The sequence below is a fragment of the Megalopta genalis genome, chromosome 7, assembly GCF_051020955.1.
Source record: "Megalopta genalis isolate 19385.01 chromosome 7, iyMegGena1_principal, whole genome shotgun sequence".
In the NCBI taxonomy this organism is placed as follows: Eukaryota; Metazoa; Arthropoda; class Insecta; order Hymenoptera; family Halictidae; genus Megalopta; species Megalopta genalis.
In genome coordinates this window covers 4,668,953-4,693,702 of record NC_135019.1, presented here as the reverse complement: position 1 = coordinate 4,693,702, position 24,750 = coordinate 4,668,953, and the positions used below count along the sequence as shown (strand labels likewise).

The following is a 24,750-nucleotide window of genomic DNA, read 5'->3' as shown; positions in this document are numbered from 1 at the left end:
CAAAAATTCCCAAAAAACCCACACAAGTCTCTCTCTCGAATGATCAGCGAATTTCCAATCTCTCGACGCTCCCGCGAGCAAACTCAAAATCTCGCGGAGACGCGCGTCCAACGTTCACGCGTTTCGCGTGAAAAAAAACGAAAAAAGCAAAGAAAAATAGAAAACCGAAAAAAGAACTTAAATCGTGTGAAGCGTGTAGAAAAAAATGCTTGCGAAATAGAAAAATAGTTGGATCGTGCGTGCGCCGGGGTGTGCATAGTCCGGCGCATCGGGCAACCCTTTCGGCTTGGCGGCGAGCGAGCGACTACTGGCTCGCGTCTTAACTCGTGCGATTTCGCGGACGCTCGGGAACGCCGGCGCCTCTGGGCGTCGCGACGGCGGGCGTCCAGGGCTGGCAGGCTGGCAGGCAGGCAAACGCAGGCATCCCTTCGCGCTCTCCCCGCCAGACGAGTTCCGACTCTACGCTCGGCCGGACGTGACGTAACGCGCGCAGCGTGGAGAGCGTAGAGACCGTCGCCGTCGTCGCCGTCGCCGTCGTCGTCGTCGCCGTCGTCGTCGTCGTCGTCGTTGTTGTTGCCGTTGCCGCAACCGGTCGTGGTCGTTCTCGTCGTCGTCGTCCTCGTTCTATTCGTTGTGAACGCCGCCGTGGTGGCCGTCGTCGTCGTCGACGTCGCCGTCGCCGTCGCCGCAACCCGTCACAGCAGCATCGTCAACCCTCTTCTTCCGTCTCTCTCGCATCGAGCCACCGGAACAGCTGTGCTTCGGTTACAAGAGTACACACACACACGCACGCACGTCCACGCACACACACACAAACACACGTGAACACAGAGGCGGGCACACGCACACTTACACTCGGCGTGCGGAGAGAGAGAAGACCGACACACTGGCGCGATTACACGCGTAAACAGGTACATGAACGCCACGCGACAAACTTGCCACGGAGAGACGGACGTCGTCGTGGCACCGCGACGCTGCTATTCGATGACGTTTACCAATTGAGAAAAGTGACTTGGCTCTGCGAAGAGAGAATCGGGGCGGCAGCGAGGCGCGCGTCAACCTCCGTCCGGGCAGGCCGCAACGCAGAAGCCGCGTGCGTTCCGCACGCCACTCGCCGTGTTAAATCGTGTTGACGTTCTCTTCACTGCGGGCCAACGGAGAGAGGGATGTAGCCGATCGCCGCGGAACCAGTGCTAGTGCGAACCAAGAAGAAACGGATTCTGTCGAACTGTTTGTGAGTGACGCGCGGATAGATAGATTGGATAGATAGATGGATTGATAGATCGAGCGAGAGAGAAAGAACAAGAGCGTGCGAGCGAGAGCGAGATCAAGAGCGAGATTGTTTGTGCTTTCGAAGCAAGAAGAAGAAGAAGAAGAGGAAGAGGCAACCGAGAGAGAGAGAGAGAGAGAGATCACGTGTAATCGGTGTAAACGAGCGTTTGAAACGAGCGTGGCCGATACGATACCGAACGAAGCGGCCGCAGGCTTGCGATGCTCGATCGCGGATTAATCTCGTGACGGTAGAATCGTCTTTTTGGGATCGAAGCGTTCTCGCAGCAGTGCGCGCGGCTTTTCGGCGGAAACTTCTCGCTGACACCGGATGTCCGTGGACGTCGCTCGCGCGATGTAAGGTGATGTCGCGAGGAAGGGGTGCTCGCCGCGATCTTTGTGACAGCTTGGCGACTCGGTAATCGGTGGTGGTAGTGCGCGAGTAGTAGACAGACACGCACGCAGAGAAAGATAGAGAGAAAGATAGAGAAAAATAGATAGAGAGAGAGAGGAGACAGAATTGCCGATCGAGAGAGTGACATGCGAGACGGTGTAGCCGCCGATTGATCCACGCGATCGCCGTCCAACAGCATCGATCCACGCGGCGGCGTGCAGAGACGCGTCCGCCGATCGTCGCGCGACGACCTGTGTGTGTGCGTGTGTATACGGGCCACCTTTCTCACCTGTGCGCCCGACGGCGTCGTCCGCGCGTCGTCTTCCCTTCCTCCCCCCCTCCCCCGCCCTCGGCAATCCAATCGTAGATCGGTGGCGGACAGCGCCGTAGAAAACGGTAGAAACGTCGCGGAAAACTCGCTCGGCGCCGCGGAAGACTGATCCGCCCGGGTCATCACGTGACGGGGATCGGTACAGGAAAGGGAGTTCGCCACGGCGACACGGGAACCCGAACATGCTGACCATGTCGACCATGATGATGCCCACGACGATGACCACCATGACGAACCCGGGCCCGATACCGGCGTACACCGTGCCGCAGAAGATAGAACCGCCTAAGCTGACCGCAGCAGCTACCCTAACCCACGCAGCGACAGCCGCCAACAAATCAGGTAACGCTGCTTTACTCCCGAACAGATTTATGGCTTTACACTATCATTCGCCGGGCCGGGGGTCTAAGATAAATTTTAACCCCTTCCCCCCTCCCCCTTCCGTCCCCCGAAGGTACATTGTGCGCCCGGCACCCGGCCATGCTCCGTTGCTCCTGTCAATCCGTTAACGATATACGCCGCCGCCGTCGAGAGAGAGAGAGAGAGAGAGAGAGAGCTCCGGCTCTACCGATTAAATCCGCGCCGAGCCGGGCCGAGCCGAGCCGAGCCGAGCCAGGCCCGAATCGGCCACGGGTCGCGCACCGCTGTTTTAAACCGCTTTATGCCCATCAATCAAATTATTGTATCCGCGCGAACCCAGCCGTGCATTAGATAATATTTCGACAACGTTATCGATCCGCCGCGGAGCGGAACTCGCGAGATCCGATCGGCCGCGAGCGGTCGCGCCGCGCCGCGAGAAGTACGCGCGGATCGTCTCGAGGACTCCTGCCGGATCGCGGACAGATCTCTCTCTCTTTAAGGCGAACGGGAAGTTCGTCGCGCGACGCTTCTTTATCTATCCGATGCGCGGTAAACGCGCAGGTACTGTAATGTCTCTCTGATTGACGCACAGATTGCCCAGAAAAATGGACAATTTAGGGAGAAGAGAGACGATTGTTCGATCCTTGCGGTTCATTTTTGTAGTCATGAATTGTCAACTACTATGAAAACGAGCTGCAAGGCTCGAATAATGGTATCTCCTCTTCCCAAATTGTCCATTTTTGTGCACGATCTGAGCGTCAATTAGAAAGACATTACTGTATTTGAAATGCGGCGTAACTTTTTCGGTCGCGTAAAGTGAGTACAGTAATGTCTCCCTTACTGACGCTCGGATTGTCCACTAAAGTGGACAATTTGGGAAGAGAAGATACGATTATTCGAGCCTTGTGGCTCGTTTTTTATAATTACCGATTGTCAATAACTATAAAAACGAGCCGCAAGCCTCGAACAATCGTATCTCCTCTTCCCAAATTGTCTATTTTTCCTCACAATTTGGGTGACAATTAGGGAGACATCTGTCTCTTGAATCGAATGTAGCGTTTCGTGGATAAAGTGACGATGATACATGGACAGTCGTGGGCCTTTATAACCCTTTGAATTCAGAAGCATCATCGAAAATTGTTGTGTCGCGTGACGAAGCAATTTTTACATTATCTACTTTGTCTGTATTTGAAAAATCTGTTGTACGAGCGACAAGACTCGATTTCGCGTGCATAAAATGCACTAAATCGTGCGCAGACTCGGAATCTTTATGGAAAATATATATTTTCTAAGTCGATTGTCTAAAATGGATATAACGTAAAAATGTATTTGCTTTATTGATAATTTTAGTAGGACGAAAATAGTGTGAAAAAATTTCTGAACTCTTTTAACGACTTCGCAGTATTTTGCTCCATGAATGCATAAAATAGGCTGTGAAATGGTATGCAATGGAGATAATAATGATAAAGATAAAAATTATTTTGAAATTAGCGTTAAAATGGTTTCGAATGCAATGGGTTAACCGTGATACTGTTTTAAACCTTGTGTGTTTCATAACAAACACTCAAAAACGTGTCACAGGATTTCAGATGGTAGACTCGACTGTATTATCATTTATTAATTTATTTGATAGCAATCTGACAACGTTGCACTTTCGAATTAACGCAGAAGGTAAAACGGTGGCACAACGCTAACCTAAAAATAACGCCGATAATAATATAACCGGTTTCACATTTTTTATTTCATAATTATTGAAGTGACGAAGCTGCTTGCATTAGAAATTGTTGAATACGTTATAAAAATTTTCTTAGAAAATTATAAAAATTACTGAATAATTAATTAAATTAAAAAATTGTATTACAAAAATTGTGACAAATTTGAATAAGTTCTATCTTGCAATTCTCGCGAGGGAACACTTGTTAATCGCTCTTGGAGCTCTGTAAATTTAGTGTTAAATAGTCGGAGACGAACTCGTTTAGGTCAGGAACGCGCAAAGTCCGCAGTTTAGAATATAAAATGTTGGATCCTCGCGTTTTACAGACTCTTTGACGCCAGGCTATAGTACCTAGATATAGGTGAAAAGCTAGTTCTTAAGCTGGGACCTAACTCAGACTTTACTGGCGCAAACTAACTAAGCCAGATCTAACATGAGTCAATTGACCCAAACGTAATTTAACATCGTTAATGTTCACTAGCAAACTCGGAACATGGTACGCAATTTATCAGATATTGCTGTGGATCGATCATATTCACGTAATATGCGAACTCGATCTCAGATTTTTAGTGATAGAAAAGATAAACGGGGTAAATTATCTCCAATTGTCTCTCAGCTTGTGAACAAGAATGGACAATTTGGGAAGAGAAGATACAATTGTGCGAGCCTCGCGGCTCGTTTTTACTTTCTCCAGACGAATCTCCAGAGAAATAGATAACAAAGTACGGCAAATTCTCTGCAATTGGTCTTCAGCTTGTAAACAAAAATGGACAATTTTGGAACAGGAGATACAATTGTGCGAGTCTCGCGGCTCGTTTTTGCTTTCTCCAGACGAATCTCCAATGAAATAGATAACAAAGTACAGTAAATTCTTTCCAATTGTTCCTCAGCTTGTAAACAAAAATGGACAATTTGGGAAGAGAATATACAATTGTGCGAGCCTCGCGGCTCGTTTTTACTTTCTCCAGACGAACCTTCACAGAAATAGATAACAAAGTACAGCAAATTATCTGCAATTGTTCCTCAGCTTGTAAACAAAAATGGACAATTTTGGAACAGGAGATACAATTGTGCGACAATTGGGGCCCGTTTTTATATTCTCCGATTTTTTCAACAATTATAAAAACGAGTCACCAGACTGCAATAATTGTCCAATAATTGTGCTCCGATAATCTCCTCTTCCCAAATTGTCCATTTTTGCTAACAACCCGAAGGACAATTGGAGAGAATTCGCTGTAATCGTAATCCACCAGTGTTCTATAAATACTCCTGTATTTTCTACACTGCTCGCGACGATACTTAAAAAATTGATAAGTCCGATTACGTTTTTGCGGCACACTTGGGTAAACCGCGCGAAATTTTTGGGCTGACCTAATTCGGAGTAACTAACCGATGTAAACTAGCCAGCCCGGACCTAACGTGGAGCTGGTTAATGCAACGCAACGTAACTAATGCAGATTAACCTGATTAACGTACTCTGACCCTGATCTCTCACCTGTCATAAGCTCGGCCATCCCTAGAAAAATTATCGCTCCGCCGACACTCGACTTTTTCGAAGTGCTTCGGAATCGTTCTAGCTGCGCAGAGAATCACGGTCCGCAGAAATTCCACGAAATCCGAACAGTTCATTTTGCGACGCAGGAATAGAAAAAGGAACGTAATTTATTGTAGCAATTAAAATCTGTCGGGATCTATCGGGTTGTTGCAAAAGTAATTCCGGCTTTTCGAATCGATAATTTACAGAAAAAAACCGAGATTACTTTTGCGACGACCAAATAGAACCTAATTAACCAGTCGGCTGTGGCAACGAGCGACGACGAGTTTACTCGTCGAACGCAGAGTAAGCGTCGTCGTTCAAATATTGGATCATAAACACGGTTTTATTTTATATGATTAACAATTTTATTGCTAATGTTTACTTGTTCACTTAACGTTAACGTATACTGCATATTTAATAAAGGAAAAACGCAGGAAAAATCGAATACTTGTCAAAGTTAACCTAATTCTTTTCTAATCTTATTTCTATAACAATGAACGAAAATATCCTTCGCGTAGAATTTCGCCTCGAAATATTCTGAAATATTCTTGAAATTTGAGAATACGTTTTTGTTTTCGCTAAAATTACAATTTAAATAGCCAGTGGTCGCTACTTTTTACGCGCGACGAGTATACTCGTCGTGACGCGAAATGCAGCAATGTCTCCCTAATTGACGCTCAGTTTGGACACAGAAATGGACAATTTGGGAAGAGGAAATACGATTAATCGAGCCTTGCGGCTTTTTTTATAGTTACCGATGCTCAACAACTATAAAAATGGACCGCAAGGCTTGATTAATCTTATCTCCTCCTCCCAAATCGCCCATTTTTATTGAATTTATTGTACGTAGCGAGTCTCTCAGCATTCACGGTAAATTCTCTCTAATTGACGCTCAGTTTGGACACAAAAATGGACAATTTGGGAAGCAGAGATACGATTATTCGAGCCTTGCGGCTGTTTTTTATAGTTACCGATGCTCAACAACTATAAAAATGGACCGCAAGGCTTGATTAATTCTATCTCCTCTTCCCAAATCGTCCATTTGTACTGAATTTACTGTACGTAGCAAGTCTCTCAGCATTCACGGTAAATTCTCCCTAATTGACGCTCAGTTTGGACACAAAAATGGACAATTTGGGAAGAGGTGATATGATTAATCGGGCCTTGCGCTGTTTTTTATAGTTACCGATGCTTAACAATTATAAAAATGGACCACAAGGCTTGATTAATCTTATCTCCTCCTCCCAAATCGCCCATTTTTATTGAATTTACTATACGTAGCAAGTCTCTCAGCATTTACAGTAAATTCTCCCTAATTGACGCTCAGTTTGGACACAAAAATGGACAATTTGGGAAGAGGTGATATGATTAATCGGGCCTTGCGCTGTTTTTTATAGTTACCGATGCTTAACAATTATAAAAATGGACCACAGGGCTTGATTAATCTTATCTCCTCCTCCCAAATCGCCCATTTTTGTGTAACTGTCACTTCCCCGTGACGACGAGTATACTCGTCGAACACAGCTGACTGGTTAACAAGATTTGGGAATTTTTCTCGTTTCGAAATGTCTCGTACAGAGCGAAAGCCATAACCAGTCTGCAGAGTGTACAATAAAATGTCGTAACAAATTGGGGCAGTGAAATAAACAAGTTAAACATTGAATACGAATTAAATAAATTAGTCTTAAAAACGAATTAAATACACGCAACGATTACACTTTTAATAACATAAAACACAATCACAGACGATTAAAAATATCAATATCCACGAGGAAACACACCATACTCGTGAAACGCAGCTAACCGATTCAGAGTTAAACAAATAACAGCTACAACAAATCACTCTTCTCTTTCTATCTCCGTCTCGCAGAATGAAATATTCGAATTTCTGTTACGAAATTTTAACGCGATCCGTCGATTCGAACGAAATCCGTCGGGACGCGCGGGGCTAATTAACGGTTTGCGAGAACGTTCGGCTGAACGGACGTGCAAAATAAAAAATCACGCGCACACGTTGAGAAAAAGAATCGCGTCTCGCACGGGCGACAGCCGCGTCGGTCAAAGTGCCGAGAGGATCAATAAACTAGTGCCTAAAGGAACGCGAGCGATCATCGGCATCTGCAGAATCGTCAAAAGCGTTCGCTTACCCGGAGGATCCGATACCGGAGCACAAAAGTGAGATAACCTGACGCGTAACTGACGTCGCTAATTACCTGGCAGTAGAATCAAAACGGAAACAAACAGAAGCAAAAGAAAAGAAAAGAAAAGAGAAAGGCGATTCGAAGGTCTACGAGCGGAGGGTGGGGGGTGGTGGTTTGGTAGACGCGGGGCGAGCTTTATCTTCGCAGCGAGAGATGTTTCCGTGCGCTCGAGCGTTATTTAGGATGCCCTGCCAATCGCGCTCTGCCCATAAAGTTGTCGAATTAACTTCACAGTCTACTTCTATGAACGTCGTGTTTGCGATGTCACGTGAATCCCCGTCGACATGTTGCCGCGGGCTGCGGGAGGTCGCTAAATAAACCCCCCCGAGTTGCCTGCCGGGCCGCGCACCAGCGCTCGCGCGCGCGCACACGTGTGCAGATAGGGCCGATGCACACAGGCATATTTGTTTATCTCGATATGCGTCGTTCCGCCTTCGCTTCGACTTCGGCGAAATTTTATTTCCGTTTTACTTCATACGTAATACCGGCCAGGATACTTTCGCCCGCGAAACTACCGCAATTCCCTGCTCCAATTTCGACGGTCATAAAAGAAGTGCTAACTTCTTTGTAGGATACCGAAGCGAGGGGGGGGGGGCGAGAGGAGGAGCGAGGGAGGCACTGATCTGTGTGTGACCCGTATAAAAATTGGAATACCAGGCTGCACCGTAAGGTGTTCCGACGACCTGCCCGGACAATAACATCCGATGGCCGACGATTTAATTGCAAGCGTTAAGGATCCGCGGCGCGGTATCGACTTCTTCGATGTCGTGACTGGAAAACTAATCGGACGAGATTTTTTTAGTTGACGACGGATTTACGGAGCATCGGGGGCAGCTGTTTCACGTGAATGTTTAAGAAAGTGACGATGAGACATTTGAGCCGTTTATTTTGAAAGTGGCATAAGTCGCTTTGTTTTTAAGTCGATATATTTAAGGGTTTGCGTTTTAACACGTTTCAAACATGGATGCTAACTTTCGAGAAGATTTACTTGTATTTGTTATCTCAGGATACTGATATTTTTCTCGGTATAAATAATTTCGTATAAACATTAAAAAATCACCACTTTTCATTACGGTAAAGTGACTTATGCCACTTTCAAAAGAAACGGCTCATTTATTTCGAATAAATGTGTATCTTATGATCTTGTGAGATGTGTATGGAATAAATAGGTCACGAATGCATCGTTGCAATCTGAACGATTGAAAATTAGCAAAATCAGTGACCCGTCGTTTTGACAGCTTTCGTGAACTCAGGGTTGAACCGATGTGGAAGATACTTTGTAGAAAAGTATTCGACACGTCAGTTCTAAAAATTGAAGGATAAAATTGAATATGAAATAAATTTGTCTGATTCGAAACTTTTTCAGTTAAATTGTCTTAAATGTGCAGTTCACATTGTACAATACAAATGATGCTTATTTTATTTTGTACAATCAAGAGTTCCTCTAATTACAGATACAGATTGAAAAGAATTCAGATTGAAAATAATCATTTTAGTTGTTTATAATTACTTACTATTTACTCGATATTCCACCACGAGCTACAAATGCTTCTAATTATTTATATGTATAATATATAATATATTATAAATTTTATTTATTATTTTATCCTAATTATTGTATATATTATATTATTTATATTTACCATAAGCACTGTGGTAAAAACGTTACATAATATTCTTGCACAGTGTGTTCCACATAAAATGATTAACATATAATTACTCAACAAGCATAACATATAACATTTCCATTTCCGCGACTTCTATAAACAACGCCATCGATAAACATTCTAAACCAGCATAAATACATGGTCGATCAGAGTCGGGTCAAACCGACCCGGCCACCGTAATCGATGAATCCGCAGCAACCAGACGCAACCTCGAAAGTACAGCTCTCTCGAGATATCAACTAACGAAGACAAGACAATGGCGCGCGTAATCGTCGAGTTACATCGACGATAATACGTTCGCGAGACAATAGCAATAATAATAAAAATAATAAAGGTCCTGTGATTCGCCCCCCCCCCACCCTCCTTCCTAGAAGGACTCGTTCGCCGGGACGCATTTAGCCCGGCCGTGGCCGTTGTTTCAATCGATTGTACTTAGCGCAGGCTTGATCCCGTCGCTAATTAAGGGCCGATCGACTTTTCTCGATCGGCGTCGGTGTCTGGGTGACCGGTGATTTTCGCGCGCGGCTCCGCTCGAAACCCGGCCAGCCGGCGGCGGTGGCGGCAGCGACGGCGGCGGCCGAATAATTATCTCTCGGTAATTACCAGCTAATAAATATTTACCGAAAGCCCTGACGAAACGTAACAGCTCAATTAAAAATTTATAACTCGCTGGCCCGGCCTAACAAAGCCCTCGGAAAAAATGCTGGCAGCCGGCCAGGACCTCGTAGCGGGAGCTACTCGAACGACGTTCCTGCCAGGATCTTTGTTCGTTCGAGCGAAATCCCCTACATCATACTTTAACGTTGCGTATCGTTTCGCCGAACGGCATCACGTTGTGTCGTATAAGTGGCCTCTGCTTGCTACGATCCTGTGCGCTCGTCGGTTCGATACCAATTCTCTCTCTCTCCCTCCATCCCACCCTCTCTCTCTCTCGCTCTTTCCTTCTCTGCTCCTCCAGCCTCTCATCGGCGACCATGAAACATTCGATGAAATCGTTCGTCGCGGAAAAAAGCCGGGGAAAAAAGTGATTTTTCCGTGAAAACACGTAGCTCCCTGTCCTCGAATAAACCGAGCAACGGGAATGGCTGTGCCGCGATATGGGGGTGGGGGGCGGGACGGGGGCCCTTAACTGCGCGTACTTAGCACGTACCAACTGCGCCAGGATTACAATGAAACCGTTGTTGCAGGTATGCTGCAGCTGTACGCGAAGTTGTTCAGTTTCGAATCCACTCTTATCGAATAGACAAGAGAACGTTCGGAAGTTCCGGAGGCCGGGGGTTTCAAGGCGGGATTCAAAAAGCGCTCGAACGCGCGCAACGGCACCGAGCACTCGACTGCTCGCCGTGCGACGACGACGTCGACGACGACGACGGTTCTTTCCTCCTCGGTCCGGCGCTCTATAGCGAGCCCCATCGGACGATCAAATTGCGCCACTTCTTAAAAATACAATCAATCGATACGGCGCCGTACGGCGTCGATCCTCGGAGATACGGTTTCGCGAATGTTTCGGCGCTGCGCGGGCGCGCCGGCTGCCCCTCGATCGCCGGAGAAACGAGTTCTTATTAACACGTTCCGTGCCGAGCTTTTTTGACTCGAATCTTCACACTTTGATATTTTACTAAAACTTGATGTATTACGTGCAATTATTAATTCTCGTACACATAACAACGTAACAAAAACTTATCAACGCCCATTCTTGCGGTGGAAATTGATTCTTCGGTTCTAAATTTCTTGTAAACAATTTGTTCAGTTCACTAAGTAAACATGCAAGCGTGTACCATCGATGGTACACGTGGCACGGAACGTGTTAATTAACCCTTTGCACTCGAAGCTGTTTTAACCAGTTAATTGTGTTCGACGAGTTCGACATCCGTCGTGGAGACGTGGCAGTATTTTGTGTTACGACGAGTATACTCGTCGTGCGTAAAATGCAGCGACCATTGGCTATCTAAATTGTCATATTTTTGTGAAAACAAAAACGTGATCTCAAATTTCGAGATATTTAGAATATTTCGAGGTCAATTCTATACGCGAAGGATATTTCTGTTCATTGTTGTAGAAATAAGATTAGAAAAGAGTTAGATTAACTTTTACAAGTACTCGATTACTGTACAGTAATGTCTCTCCAATTGACGCGCGGATTGACCACAAAAATGGACAATTTGGGAACAGGAGGTACGATTGTTCCGGCTTTGCACCATGTTTTTATAATCGTTGACAATCTGTAACTATAAAAACGAGTCGCAAGGCTCGAACTCGCAAGGCTCCTCTTCCCAAATTGTCCATTTTTGTGGTCAATCTGAGCGTCAATTAGAGAGACATTACTGTATTTGTTATTTACAATACCACGCTTTTCCGACGTCGAATAAGTAAATATTAGTAATAGAATTGTTAATTTTATCAAATAGAACTGTATTTTCGATCCAATATTTCGACAGCGATGCTTACTCTGTCTTCGACGAGTATACTCGTCGTCGCTCGATTCTCGCGACACATATTGATGTTAACTGGTTAACTATAAATCTAAATGAATTTCTCTGACTTATGGTATCTCCGTCTTATATGACAAAAAGTGCATTTTATGCGTGTGAAATTGAGTCTCGCGACCCGTACAACGGTTAGACCTTCGACAATTTTTTATATCTAAACTTTGATCATGTAAAAATTATGTTGTTATGTGAAATCCATTTGCTTATATTATTATTATTATTATGAAATCCACAACGCTTATTAGAACGAAAAGTTAGAAATACAGTAAATTTTCCCCAATTTTCCTTCGGCTTGCAAGCAAAAATGGACAATTTGGGAAGAGGAGATTCGATTGTTCGAGTCTCGCGGCTCATTTCAATAATCGCCGATTGTCAGCAATCGTAAAAACGAGGCGCAGGGCTCGAATAATCGTATCTTCTTTTCCTAAATTGTCTATTTTTTTCTTTGCAAGCTACAGGAAAATCACGGAGAATTTACTGCAATTGAAATCGAGAGGCGGCCGCTTTGGTACTAATTATCGATTCTCGAGTGTAAGGATGAATGTGATTCCGCATTCGTATCAATGATAACGCCGTATGAACGAATCGCTTTGATCGTTATCAGTGTCTTGACGTTAATGACTGCGCGCTATCAACGGCGCGTTGCGTTGGCGCGTATGAAAGCCGCGTAACGAGACTGAAATATCTAGCTATCGCAGACGTGTTTGATCGCGTACGCGATTAGTTCGCGAAGTCCCTGATCAATTCAAGGTTTACGACCTCGACGAAGCGACGATACCTTTTGTTACGTTGAAGCTGGAACGTTGCGCAGAATAAAAGGAACAAAAATACAGCAATGCCTCTCTAATTGACGCTCGGATGGACACAAAAATGCACAATTTTGGAAGAGGAGATACGATTGTTCGAGCCCCGTGGCTCGTTTTTTATGATTATCGATTGTCAACGACTATAAAAACGAGCCGCGAGGCTCGAATAATCGTATCTGCTCTTCCCGAATTGTCCATTTCTGAGGACAATCTCAGCGTCAATTAGGGAGACATTACTGTATTGCGAATGTAAACGGAGCCGTAAGTGCAGCACGTTTTTTATTGTTTGTACGGTGAAATACATTTATCTGTACGCGAACATTGGTTATTATTATCATTGTTATTCCCCAATTTTCCTTCAATTTGTTGACAAAAATGGAGATACGATTATTCGAGCCTCGCGGCTCATTTTTATGGTTGTCAACGATTATGAAAACGAGCCGCGAGGCTCGAATAATCGCATCTCCTCTTCCGAAATTGTCCATTTTTGGCTACAAGCTGAAGGAAAATTAAGGAGAATTTACTTTAGTTGAGATGACTTGTTCGAGCCCCATGGCTCGCTTTTTATAATTATCGATTGTCAACGACTATAAAAAACGAGCTGTGAGACTCGAATAATCGTATCTCCTCTTCCCAGATTTTCCATTTTAGTGGACAATCTGGGCGTCAGTAAGGGAGACATTACTGTATTCAGTAATGTTTCTCTAATTGACGCTTAGATTATTTATTACTTAATTAATTAATCTCTATTTAGACGAAATACATAACCTCGACATAACTTTGACATAACCTTGACAGTCTGAGCGTCAATTAGGGAGACATTACCGTAAAGAGAAAACGCAGTATTCATACATAAAACGTAGCACATTTGTTAACCTTGACAAATTATGTTAAACTTGGAATGTTCCAACAAAATTCTAATTTATTTATTATCGTCCACAGTCGCGTTTGCTTGCGCGAAACGTTACACGTCGTGTCCCGTAGATTTCGTCGCGCCGATTTCGAATCCGGTCGCGTCAAATTCGTCGTTCGCTTCGGGATTTCGAAAAAAAAATAACCTCGGCCATTGCAGCGCGTGCCTACCAACGTCTTCGAATCGCTTTCCGCGATCACTTACGCACGAGATCTCCGTTCTACGCGAGAATTCGCGCAAACGACACCAAGTTCGTAGCCAGTTCGAGCCATCGGAACCGTAAGTTCGGATTAGAATTCGTTCGAGCCGGGGTGTATAGACACGTTGTAACGTCGTCTACGTCGTCGTCGGCGGCAGTTTCGCGCGGAAAACGCGGATCGGTCGGTTCCGCGAGGCCGTCGATTCGAGGAGGGCGGAAGGGAGAAGGTTTCGCGCATGGGAGAAAAAGTCACCATAACGCGTCGTCGCGCGACACCGAACGAAGCCGTGTTTATCCACGTATGTGTAATCCAGAGAGCGGAATACGTGGAGCTGCCAATAGGGCAATCCCTAGCCGTGCACACTTAGCACGTACTAACTGTAGTTACCGTTACATCGCAAGTGTACGTGTCGTGGGAGCGTAACAAGGGCGCAAGTCCCGGCATCGTGCCACTTCGCCACGTATACTACCTGCGTGGCATGCACGTTAGCTACGTAGGCAAGTGGATGCATGGAATTTATCGAAGACCACCAGACATCACGGCATTTGGCCCCGTATCGGACTCCGACGCGAATCGATCCCGTTAATTACTTAAGGATTAAATAGTGGCCCGCAGCCCGCCAGCAAAACCCTCCGAACGCGAGCATCCCGCTTCTCTCTTTCCCTCTCTCTCTCTCTCTCTCTCTCTTTCGCTCTCTTTTCCCCTCCAAAACCCTCCCGGCCACCCACCTTTTTCCCAGCACCCGTTTTTTGCCAGCTCTCTGCGGTCTTTCACGCCCGAACGCTTCGAACACGGCGCGCGGGATGACCGTGTACGCGACGTACTCGGAGAGAGATTGCGCGCGAGAGAGAGAGAGAGACGTGATGTCCACGATGTCCGTCGGAACACGGGAATATCTCCGGGTTCGCGGGCCTGTCGGATCGCCGGCCTGCAAACCGCTCTTGGGTGCGGGGCGACCAAGACGCCGCGCCGCGCCGCGGGAGCGGCATGACGCGATGCTCAACGCCGGGCCGACGAGATGGAACGTTCAATTATTTAGGGGACGGCGAGATTGTGTTCGACGAAGAATGGACTAGGAAAGCGGGACACTCTCGCGAGAAAATTAATTCTGCTTACTGGAGCTTCCGGCGTGGTACCAGCTAGGTATCAAGTATTCCCTTTATAAGCTCGCTACGAAGTTTTGTTAGGGCTGCGAATTATGCTAGCGACGCGGCGCGACGCGACGCCCCGCCAACTTCTCTGGTCGATCTTTTCGTCCTCGCGACGGGTTTAATTCGCGGAATGGTCGGGGAACGGGTCGCAGATGCGATCAGGGGAGTTTTTGAACTTGTTCCGTCGATCGGGGAGAGAAAGAAATTCGAATGAAATTCGAAAGAAATTTTTGGGGCACGTTGTCGGATCAAACGCAACCGATATGGAACAAAGATCTTGATGAAAACAGAGATTTCGTGCTTTTTTTTTAGGTCAGATAGGATTTTTTGGGGCTTTTTAAGTGCACGCTTCGATATGTATTTTTGAATAGGCGAACAGGATTGTTGAAGATTGCATTGAACTATCGAAAATATATTGGGATCGTTCAACTTAACGATAAAACTTGTCGGATCGAATCGAATTAAATATTTTGACAGGCATGAAAGCATTTCGCTGTTTGAACCGGTTATTGGTAATTAAAAAAGATTGCAGAATGAAATGTTTGAAAGAGTATTTCGTGAAAATGTGTCTCGTGAGCGTTTCAGTCTTTTTGAATTACAATTTTTACGTCGACGATCGAATTAATGATAACAAGCAAGAAAGCGTTTCGCATTGGTAATTAAACAATTGCGGAATGCAAATTTTAGGCGACTTTGAAACGGTAGTTCGTGAAAATATATTTCGTGAAAATTTATGCCTCTTTGAGTTACAATTTTAGTTACGTCAACGATCAAGTTAATAATAACAAGCGTGAAAGCATTTCACTATTTGAACACGCTGTTGGCAATTAAAAAATTGCACAATGAAGATTTCAGCTTTTTTAAGTCAGAATTTTTACGAGGAAATTAATAATAACAAGCAAGAGAAAGCATTTCGCTATTTAGACACACTATTGGCAATTAAATGATTGCAGAATGAAAATTTCAGCCTCTATAAATCACAATTTTTACGAGCAAATTAATAATAACAAGCAAGAAAAGCATTTCACTATTTAAACACAGTATTGGGAATTAAATGATTGCAGATTGAAAATTTCAGCCTCCTTAAGTCACAATTATTACGTGTAAATTAATAATAACATGCAAGAGAAAGCATTTCGCTATTTAAACACACTATTGGCAATTAAATGATTGCAGAATGAAAATTTCAGCCTCTTTAAATCACAATTTTTACGAGCAAATTAATAATAACAAGCAAGAAAAGCATTTCACTATTTAAACACAGTATTGGGAATTAAATGATTGCAGATTGAAAATTTCAGCCTCCTTAAGTCACAATTATTACGTGTAAATTAATAATAACATGCAAGAGAAAGCATTTCGCTATTTAAACACACTATTGGCAATTAAATGATTGCAGAATGAAAATTTCAGCCTCTTTAAATCACAATTTTTACGAGCAAATTAATAATAACAAGGAAGAGAAAGCATTTCACTATTTAAATGATTGCAGAATGAACATTTTAGGCGACTTTGAAACGGTGTTTTGCGAACAACGTCGAAAGAATCGCTGTTAGAATGTAAATAGTGGCCCGAACACTTCCGGTCGACAGTGTCTGTAAATGAAACGAGTCATCAAGCTTAATCGCGAAATACTTGAATGAATATTATGAGAGGGTAAGCAGTAGCTGCAACGTTCATTTTCAGCTAAATTAGAAACAGCAGCCGGTTTCAATACGCTGCCGCAATTTATCAAAAAGTTCTGACCTCGGGGAAAGTATTCGGAACTGCTGAAGTTATGCGTTATTCATGTGCGAGTTAACTTACACATTACTATGAGAATTCAGCGACTTTCAAACTATCTATTGAACCGCCGCTGTGTATGGATACTGAAATCTATAGAGAAATCAATGAGCAACAGGACTTCATTCATTGGCCGACCAGAAGCGATGTTAGTCGTTGATTACTTCGTTCAAGCTCGTTGCTCGTCCCTCGTGAATGATTTATGAAAAAAAGGGTTTCGAAGCGAATTACATTTGTGTATTACATGTATTAGTGTACGTATATTATGTACCGAAATAAATGTTAAATATATGGATCGTTTACTTTGAAAGTGGTGTAAGTCTATTAAAAAAAATTATATCATATAATTTGTGATTAATTTAGTGTAATTATAACTAAATATAAGTATAATTATATTTAGAGTAATTATAACTAAATATAAGTGTAATTATATTTAGTGTAATTATATAACTAAATATAAGTGTAATTATATTTAGTGTAATTATATATAACTAAATATAAGTGTAATTATATTTAGTGTAATTATATATATATATATATATATATATATATATATATATATATATATGTAGTGTAATTATAACTAAATATAAGTGAAATTATATTTAGTGTAATTATAACTAAATATAAGTGAAATTATATTTAGTGTAATTATAACTAAATATAAGTGAAATTATATTTAGTGTAATTATAACTAAATAAAGTGAAATTATATTCAGTGTAATTATAACTAAATATAAGTGAAATTATATTTAGTGTATTTATATATACATAACTAAAAAAGGAATGGACATGCACGATTTTCAAAATAAACGGTCCAAATTTTGCCTCAATTTGTTAATCATCATCATCTTAAATTTAATACATAGATATGTTACATGAATGTAATATGTTATATTACATTATATTACATTAATTACATTACATAATAATTATTACATATTATGAACATGTAATAATGTAATATAATAATGTAATATAATTAATGTAATAATATGTACATATTATGAACATGTACATATTACATATGTTACTGTACATTTATTATGTACATACAAATAATCCATGTATTACTGTACATTTATTATGTACATACAAATAACACATATATTACCGTACATTTATTATGTACGTACACATAATACATACACTACCGCACAATCGAATGAACGTAAGCAGGACACTCGGAAGAAGAAATAAAATGTTGCACGATTTCCAGCTCGACGAATTAGTGTCTAAAACAGTGAACTCACGTGAACATCGATATTTCAATTAACGCATAATTTGATACACACAATGCAGTGAAATAATTTAATCGAATAAAATGCCGAGTACGACACAGAAAATTGCATAACCTTGACACAACCTAAAACTATTACCCGACATCGTGAATTATCCTAAACATGAACAATTCAACGACGATCAAGCGTCGCATACTTCGCACAGAGAAACACAGTCGAAACAATGTAATGCGCGTTGACACGTAAATCCAGACGCGAGTAATTACTCGAAATAAAAAGGATAAAAATAAAAAGAAAATTTCTCTTTGTAAATCTCGCAACGAACCGCTTAAATCCGATGAAAAACTTCTTCTTTCGGCAACAATCTCATCGAGTTGAAAATAAAATAGAGCAATCGATGGATTCTCTTAAAACCCCCCGACCCTCAGATTTGACCTACTATTTTTCGTCGCGAATGCGGTCGTAGTTGCATCGCGCAATAATCGGCGAGTCCATAACGTCTCTAAACCGTTCGAAACATCGAATCGGAACGAACACGGAACACTGGATGGACGATTGAACCAATTCGAGGAACCACACGATGCGACGAAAACTTTCGATACAAAATAATACCTAATTATTTTAATAATGCGACACACGCGCGACACGTTTCGAGCGAGTTCCGCGCGATTCTTTTACTTGTAAACGGAGGGGTGTGTTATTCGGCGGGAAAGCGACACGGTTAGATGCGACGAAAACTTTCGATACAAAATAAAACCTAATTATTTTAATAATGCGACACACGCGTGACACGTTTCGAGCGAGTTCCGCGCGATTCTTTTACTTGTAAACGGGGGGAAGGGGTGTGTTATTCGGCGGGAAACCGACACGGTTAGATGCGACGGAGGATGTGTGGATGGGGAGGGGGGGAGAGGGGTTCGCCGGCGTTAAAGTGGCAGCAATTTTTCAAAATAGAACAGAAGTCGACAATGGGTACGCCGACGGGAAAGAGGCCGACGACGAAAGCGGAGGCGATGGATGGCTTTAGCTTCGGTTTCCTGACGAGGTTACCGAAGTTTCGTCCGCAGATTCAATTTTAGTTGGCGCGCCAGCCCGCGCCACCACCATTCGCGCCGCTGAATGCCACGTAGGTAGCTTGTGCAGGGGTGGTTACCAGCCCCGTCTTTCTATATTCACCCTTCCGCCACCCACTCGTCGCCGGCCTCTTGCCAACGGGCTGCTTCGAGGCCACTTTATGCAGCCCCTATTAAGTTTTCGCATTTTCCGCGCCTTCCACCTGATTGCGGCTTGTTTCGATCACTCCTGCAGACAGTTTCTCGGCGGTGCGGCGGGCCGCGCTCGCGTGCACGCTTGATTTATCGGCGCGGATCGGACCGGATCGGCGCGGAGCGGTGCAGAGAGGCGCGCGGAGCATTGCGGAGCGGTGCGGAGCGGTGCGGAGCGGCGCGGAGCGTTGCGGAACCGTGTGCAGAGCTGTGTGCAGAGCGTTGCAGAGCTGTGTAGAACGGCGGAGCGGAGAGGTGTGCAGACTCTCTCCTCTTCCCTTCGGAAAACGAGCTCGTTCGTTACCGCTCGGCCACCGTAGATCCGTTCGAATTTGATTATAAATTAATTACGGCCGCCGCTTCGGCCGGTTTACAGTTATGCTCAATATTGAGTGTTGATCGCGCGACGGCCCGCGCGATATTGTACCGAAACAACTGCTGCCGCGTTGTTAATTGTATGGACAATTGATGTTATTAATTGGTATAAAGTGCTAGCGGCGAGCCGATTCCGAATCCCGGCACCGAATCCAGCAGTTATTTTCGCTCTCCCGGAGCCGAACAGGATCGCGCGCCGCGCAAATTGAACACCGCCGACGGTCCTTGGGGAGATTTTATGGCTTATTTCGAGTTGCGCCGCATTATTTGCAATCATTCTTACGGGCCGTGCCGAATTCTCATTGGCCAGCCGCGGCCGGGGTCCGCGCGCCGCGGTGACAGATCTCTTCGTTCGCTCTTTTTTCTCTCTTCTTTTTTTTTTTGCTTGCTCGCTCGCTCGCTCGCTTTTCTCTCGCGCTGTTTCGATCGGAGTTTACAGCGCCCGTAATGACCGTACGCTACGCCCCGAGGTTCACGAGTCGTCGAGCTTCGAACACCCACGTGTACCGTGGAATAAGGAAAATCTATAGTCCACTTATGAGCCAGCAATTGAGACCAGTCGGAGTTCCGAAGTTTGTTCGACCGCTCGCGTTCTACTCGAGACAGTTGTGTGTCCTGAAAGAAACGGGAACTATGGGAGCAAAGTGTAACGTGCTCGATATATGTAGTTTCGTTGGGCCGTGATAAACTCTTGTTCGCGTTCGAATACGTAATTAGAATATACAGGGTGGCCAGAAATTATGGAATTTCCGAGAAACGAGGGGTTCTTAAGGTGATTTGAAGTAACTTTTTCCTTTACAGAAATGTTCTGCGAGGCATCGTTAACGAATTATCGACGAAAAACAATGACCAATGAGAGGCGAGCTCGCCTGGCGCTAGCGGCCGAGCCAATGAGCGGTACTAGGCTTCGCAAGCTCGTTGGCGGGGTCGTCACGCGCCGGCCGAGCTCGCCTCTCATTGGTCGGCGTTTTTCGTTGATAATTCGTTAACGATGCCTCGCAGAACATTTTTGTAAAGGAGAAAGTTGCTTGGAATAACCTCAGGAATCTCTAATTATCCAGAAGTACTATAATTATGGGACATTCTGTATAATTATATATATAAGTATAGTTATATATATAAGTAATTATAGTATATATATACAAATATAGTTCACGGCCTGCGCCAGAAATTGTTTGCCCCGCGAACCTTTCCGTTTCGTTTAATTGTTTAACGTTCGATTTGTCGGGCCATCGAAGTCACTGATTTTGATCTCCATTCGTTGAAATTTTACAAAGTATATCAGTTTCGTCGAAATTTTTGCAGAGTATTGTTAAATTTGTCGAAATCTTACAGAGTGTATTAATTTCGGTGAAATTTTACGCGATACATTTGCGTAAAATTTATTGGATTGCGCTCGAGTATGACTCCATGGCACCGTTAAATATCGTTGCATAGCGTTCCAAATGAATGTTAGCATCGTCGAATTCGTTGTATACGAAAACCTGTTAAAAGCGCGACTGTTGTACGAGCGACGAGTCGTGTAATAATCGGCGAATCTATTTTGGATCCGGAGTCGAAATTTGCGGCGTCGGCGCGAAAGGTTCGATTCGTTGAAAATTTCGTTGGTGCGCGATCTGTTAAATCTGCTGAGATCCCGCGGAACGTCCTGAATTCGTTGAAATTTCGCGCGACACGAACGTATCGAAATTTTACGCAACCTATTAAATTTATCGAAGTATCACGCACCGTCGTCGGATTTATTGAAATTTTACAGGGCGCGCGTTAAATTTATCGAATATTTTAGTCGCGGCAAAAATAAGCCGCGCGCAGAACTAGCAATGAATTTATTAACGGGGACAATAGGGAACGTTGCGAAATAATTTACAACGTGGCGGAGAGGGTGCGCGCGGCGCGGAGCACGAGTAAACTTTTACGAGAAGCATTTTCTATTGCGCGAGCCGAGGCGAGCCGGGCCGGACAAGCGCCGGAGACAATGCTCGAATCATTTCGATGCTACGAATGGATGACTGCCAGTCATATTTTACAGCACGGCTTTATTGATTCAAATATTTCAAAGTAGCTGCGCAACATCTGCGCAACGTCCTGCGAATAGGATCGGCACTAGAGTGTCTGGCAAACATGTAAAAACTATTCGATTGGTCAGGGCGAGAGACAGAGAGAAAAAAACTGACCTTCAATGTTATCACGGCGATATCTAAAAATACCACGGCTACGTCCCCCCAGCAAGCTATAGCCACCACAAGTGATTGTCAATAATCGGTTACCACGAAGAAAATAATATTTTAGTACCTCGTGGATCGACGTGTCTAATAAAATGCTTAACACGCTCGTTTCTGTACCGCTTCCTTAACGAATACCGTCGAATTCGTATTAACCATGTTTTTACATTTGCGAGCTGAATTGCATACTGAATTAAAGAGGTTGTTTAGATGGAACACTTTTTTCACGATGCACTGCATCTTTAATGATTGGTGTGAAGCAGAGTTGGAATTGTTTGGAATAAATATTTCGCTGAGATAATTATTCGAATAAATGCCTTTTAGTCGGATATTTTATTCGAATAATTCATTATTCGTCGTAAATTATTCCATTTATTTATTCGAACGATTCTGCATTTGAATGAGTCTTTATTCGAATGATTCTTTATTCGAATGATTCTCTATTCGAATGATTCTTTATTCGAATGATTCTCTATTCGAATGATTCTTTATTCAAATAATCCTTTATTCGAATAATCCTTTATTCGAATGATTCTTTATTCGACTAAATCTTTATTCGAATAATTCGAAAAACTAATATAAAAAAATTATGCTCTATCATTTTCACTCGAAACAATTATTTTCCGCATAAATTCCTACACAAACAAATCTTTATCGAATTAAAATCTCACTCGAATAAAATTTTATTCGGATAAATTTGTATCCAATTGAATATTTATTTAAACAAATCGTCGAAACAAATTTTATTCGCGAATAAAGTTTTATCTAGAACAAATCTTTATCTTTTTTTATCACTTATCCGTCGTCCGAATAAGAAATTCTGCCTTTACAACTCCGACGTAAAGTATTTAATTAGGTTGTTCGAAAATCGAATGGCCGATCGGTTCGTAGACAGCTGTCGCAGCGCTGTTAGGTGCAACAGTAAGGATAAGAGAATGGGCCAGGTCGGATTTACGAAAGTTCGGGACACCGGAGAGCGGTAAAGTCACCAGTTTTCGAGAAAGCGTAACGGATAACTTGTTTCACGGATGAACGGTTAGGGCGAGTTCCGTCGTCGAGTATGTTGACAGTGGCCCTTCCATAATCTCATCAAAACGATGCCCGCAAGAGGAACCGAGGAAAAATCGATATGTACCTCCGTTTCCCTTCCTCTTCATATTTACATTACACTCTTCAGCAGTTTAGAACCTTCTTTTCCTCGTATTGCCGTTCACGCAACGGAATATGACACGCGAGAAAATATTATTCCGACGACCGTGTTTCCTCTCTACAAATTCATAAACAAATTTGACGAGTCAACAAATTCGTACACTTCTATCGATTTATAAAATGGAGAACAAGAAGATACAGTATAATACAATATAATATAATATTTATATATTTATTATATACTATATATAAATATATTACATATTATGTATGTATTATAATATATCTAATACAATATAATATAATACAATATAGTATAGTACAATATAATATAATACAATATAGTATAGTACAATATAATATAATACAATATACTATAATACAATATAAATTGATACTTTATATACTATAATACTATAATAATATACTATCGAATACAATATAATACTATAATATACTAATTGATATACTATAGTACAATTTATATTGTATTATAGTATATTGTATTATATTATATTATATTATAGTATATTGTATTATATTATATTATATTATACTATATTGTATTATATTATATTGTACTATACTATATTGTATTATATTATATTGTACTATACTATATTGTATTATATTATATTGTACTATACTATATTGTATTATATTATATTGTTTTAGATATATTATAAAATATAATACAATATAATATAATCCAATATAATAGAATACAGAAATAGAATACAGAATATACAATAAATTCTCTCCAATTGTCCCACAGGTTAGTTCCTCTCGATTTCTTTAACCTGCGGCGGGGAGGGGGGGACCAGCTCCGCCGATTCGACGATCAACCGGCGCCATTTGCGTTCGCGAAAGACCTTACCAGTTGTTCCTTCTCCCTCTTGTCAGAAAAATCTGTTCTACAAGGTGTCCGAAAATTACCGTACAACCAGGAAACAAGGGATACCCGAGGTCATCTGAAATAACCATTCCCTCGCCATTCTAACAGTAAACTGACCTTAACGTAAGCTAACCTTAAATACCCGAACAATTCCTCAACGAACGCATCGTCGCGATCTCGAGCAGAAAAGTTCGAGGAGAAACGCCGAAATTAATTAAAATCCGGGCGAGATCAAGGAAAAGGGAAACAGAACGTTACAGAATTGGGCGATACACGTCGGAGCTCCGTGGGGGCGTGTTAATTAAAAATCCGTAGTATCGTCGGCGGTTCGAGCTGGTTCGACTGGAATCGTGAAACATTTTTTCGAACGGGCAGCAGATCTCTCTCTCTCTCTCTCTCTCTCTCTCTCTCAATCGGCTGCGAAATCAAAGGGACACCTTTGAGCCTTTCTCCGCGCCGGGATTCCTTTGAACGGCGGCCCGCGGCGAGAGGGGTTGCTTGCGGCGGGGCGCGGCGCGGCGGGGCGGAGGCATTTAAACAAGAATACGAGGCACCCAGAGTGCCCGGAAGCGAAACAAACGACGGCGCAGCGGCCCCGTAAAGATGGATTCGTTAAATAAATCGCGGCAAATCCGCCGTGTCCGGCAGCTGAATGAAAAAGTAAACCCGATTTGCAGCTAATTAACGATATACCGGCGTTTCGGGCAGCGTCGCAAACGAATTGTAATCTCGCTGCAAAATTGATTATCCGATGGACCGCGGGGGGAGCGACGGTGGGGTGAGGGTGACGCG

At 43.2% G+C, this 24,750-nt stretch overlaps 1 protein-coding gene across 5 annotated transcripts in view; it reads left to right on the top strand.

Moving 5' to 3' along the window:
* The window catches only part of LOC117229142 (nucleolysin TIAR), a 1,163,347-nt gene that overhangs the window by 687,651 nt on the left and 450,946 nt on the right, over positions 1-24,750 (top strand). Inside the window, exon 1 of one of the 5 annotated variants that reach the window (XM_033485369.2) lies at positions 424-2,333. The exons of the other annotated variants lie outside the window; for them this stretch is intronic. Coding sequence (XP_033341260.1) covers positions 2,177-2,333 — 157 coding nt within the window. The 5' untranslated portion in view covers positions 424-2,176. Of the gene's footprint in view, positions 1-423; positions 2,334-24,750 lie in introns of those variants that run through there. 5 annotated transcript variants of the gene reach the window in all.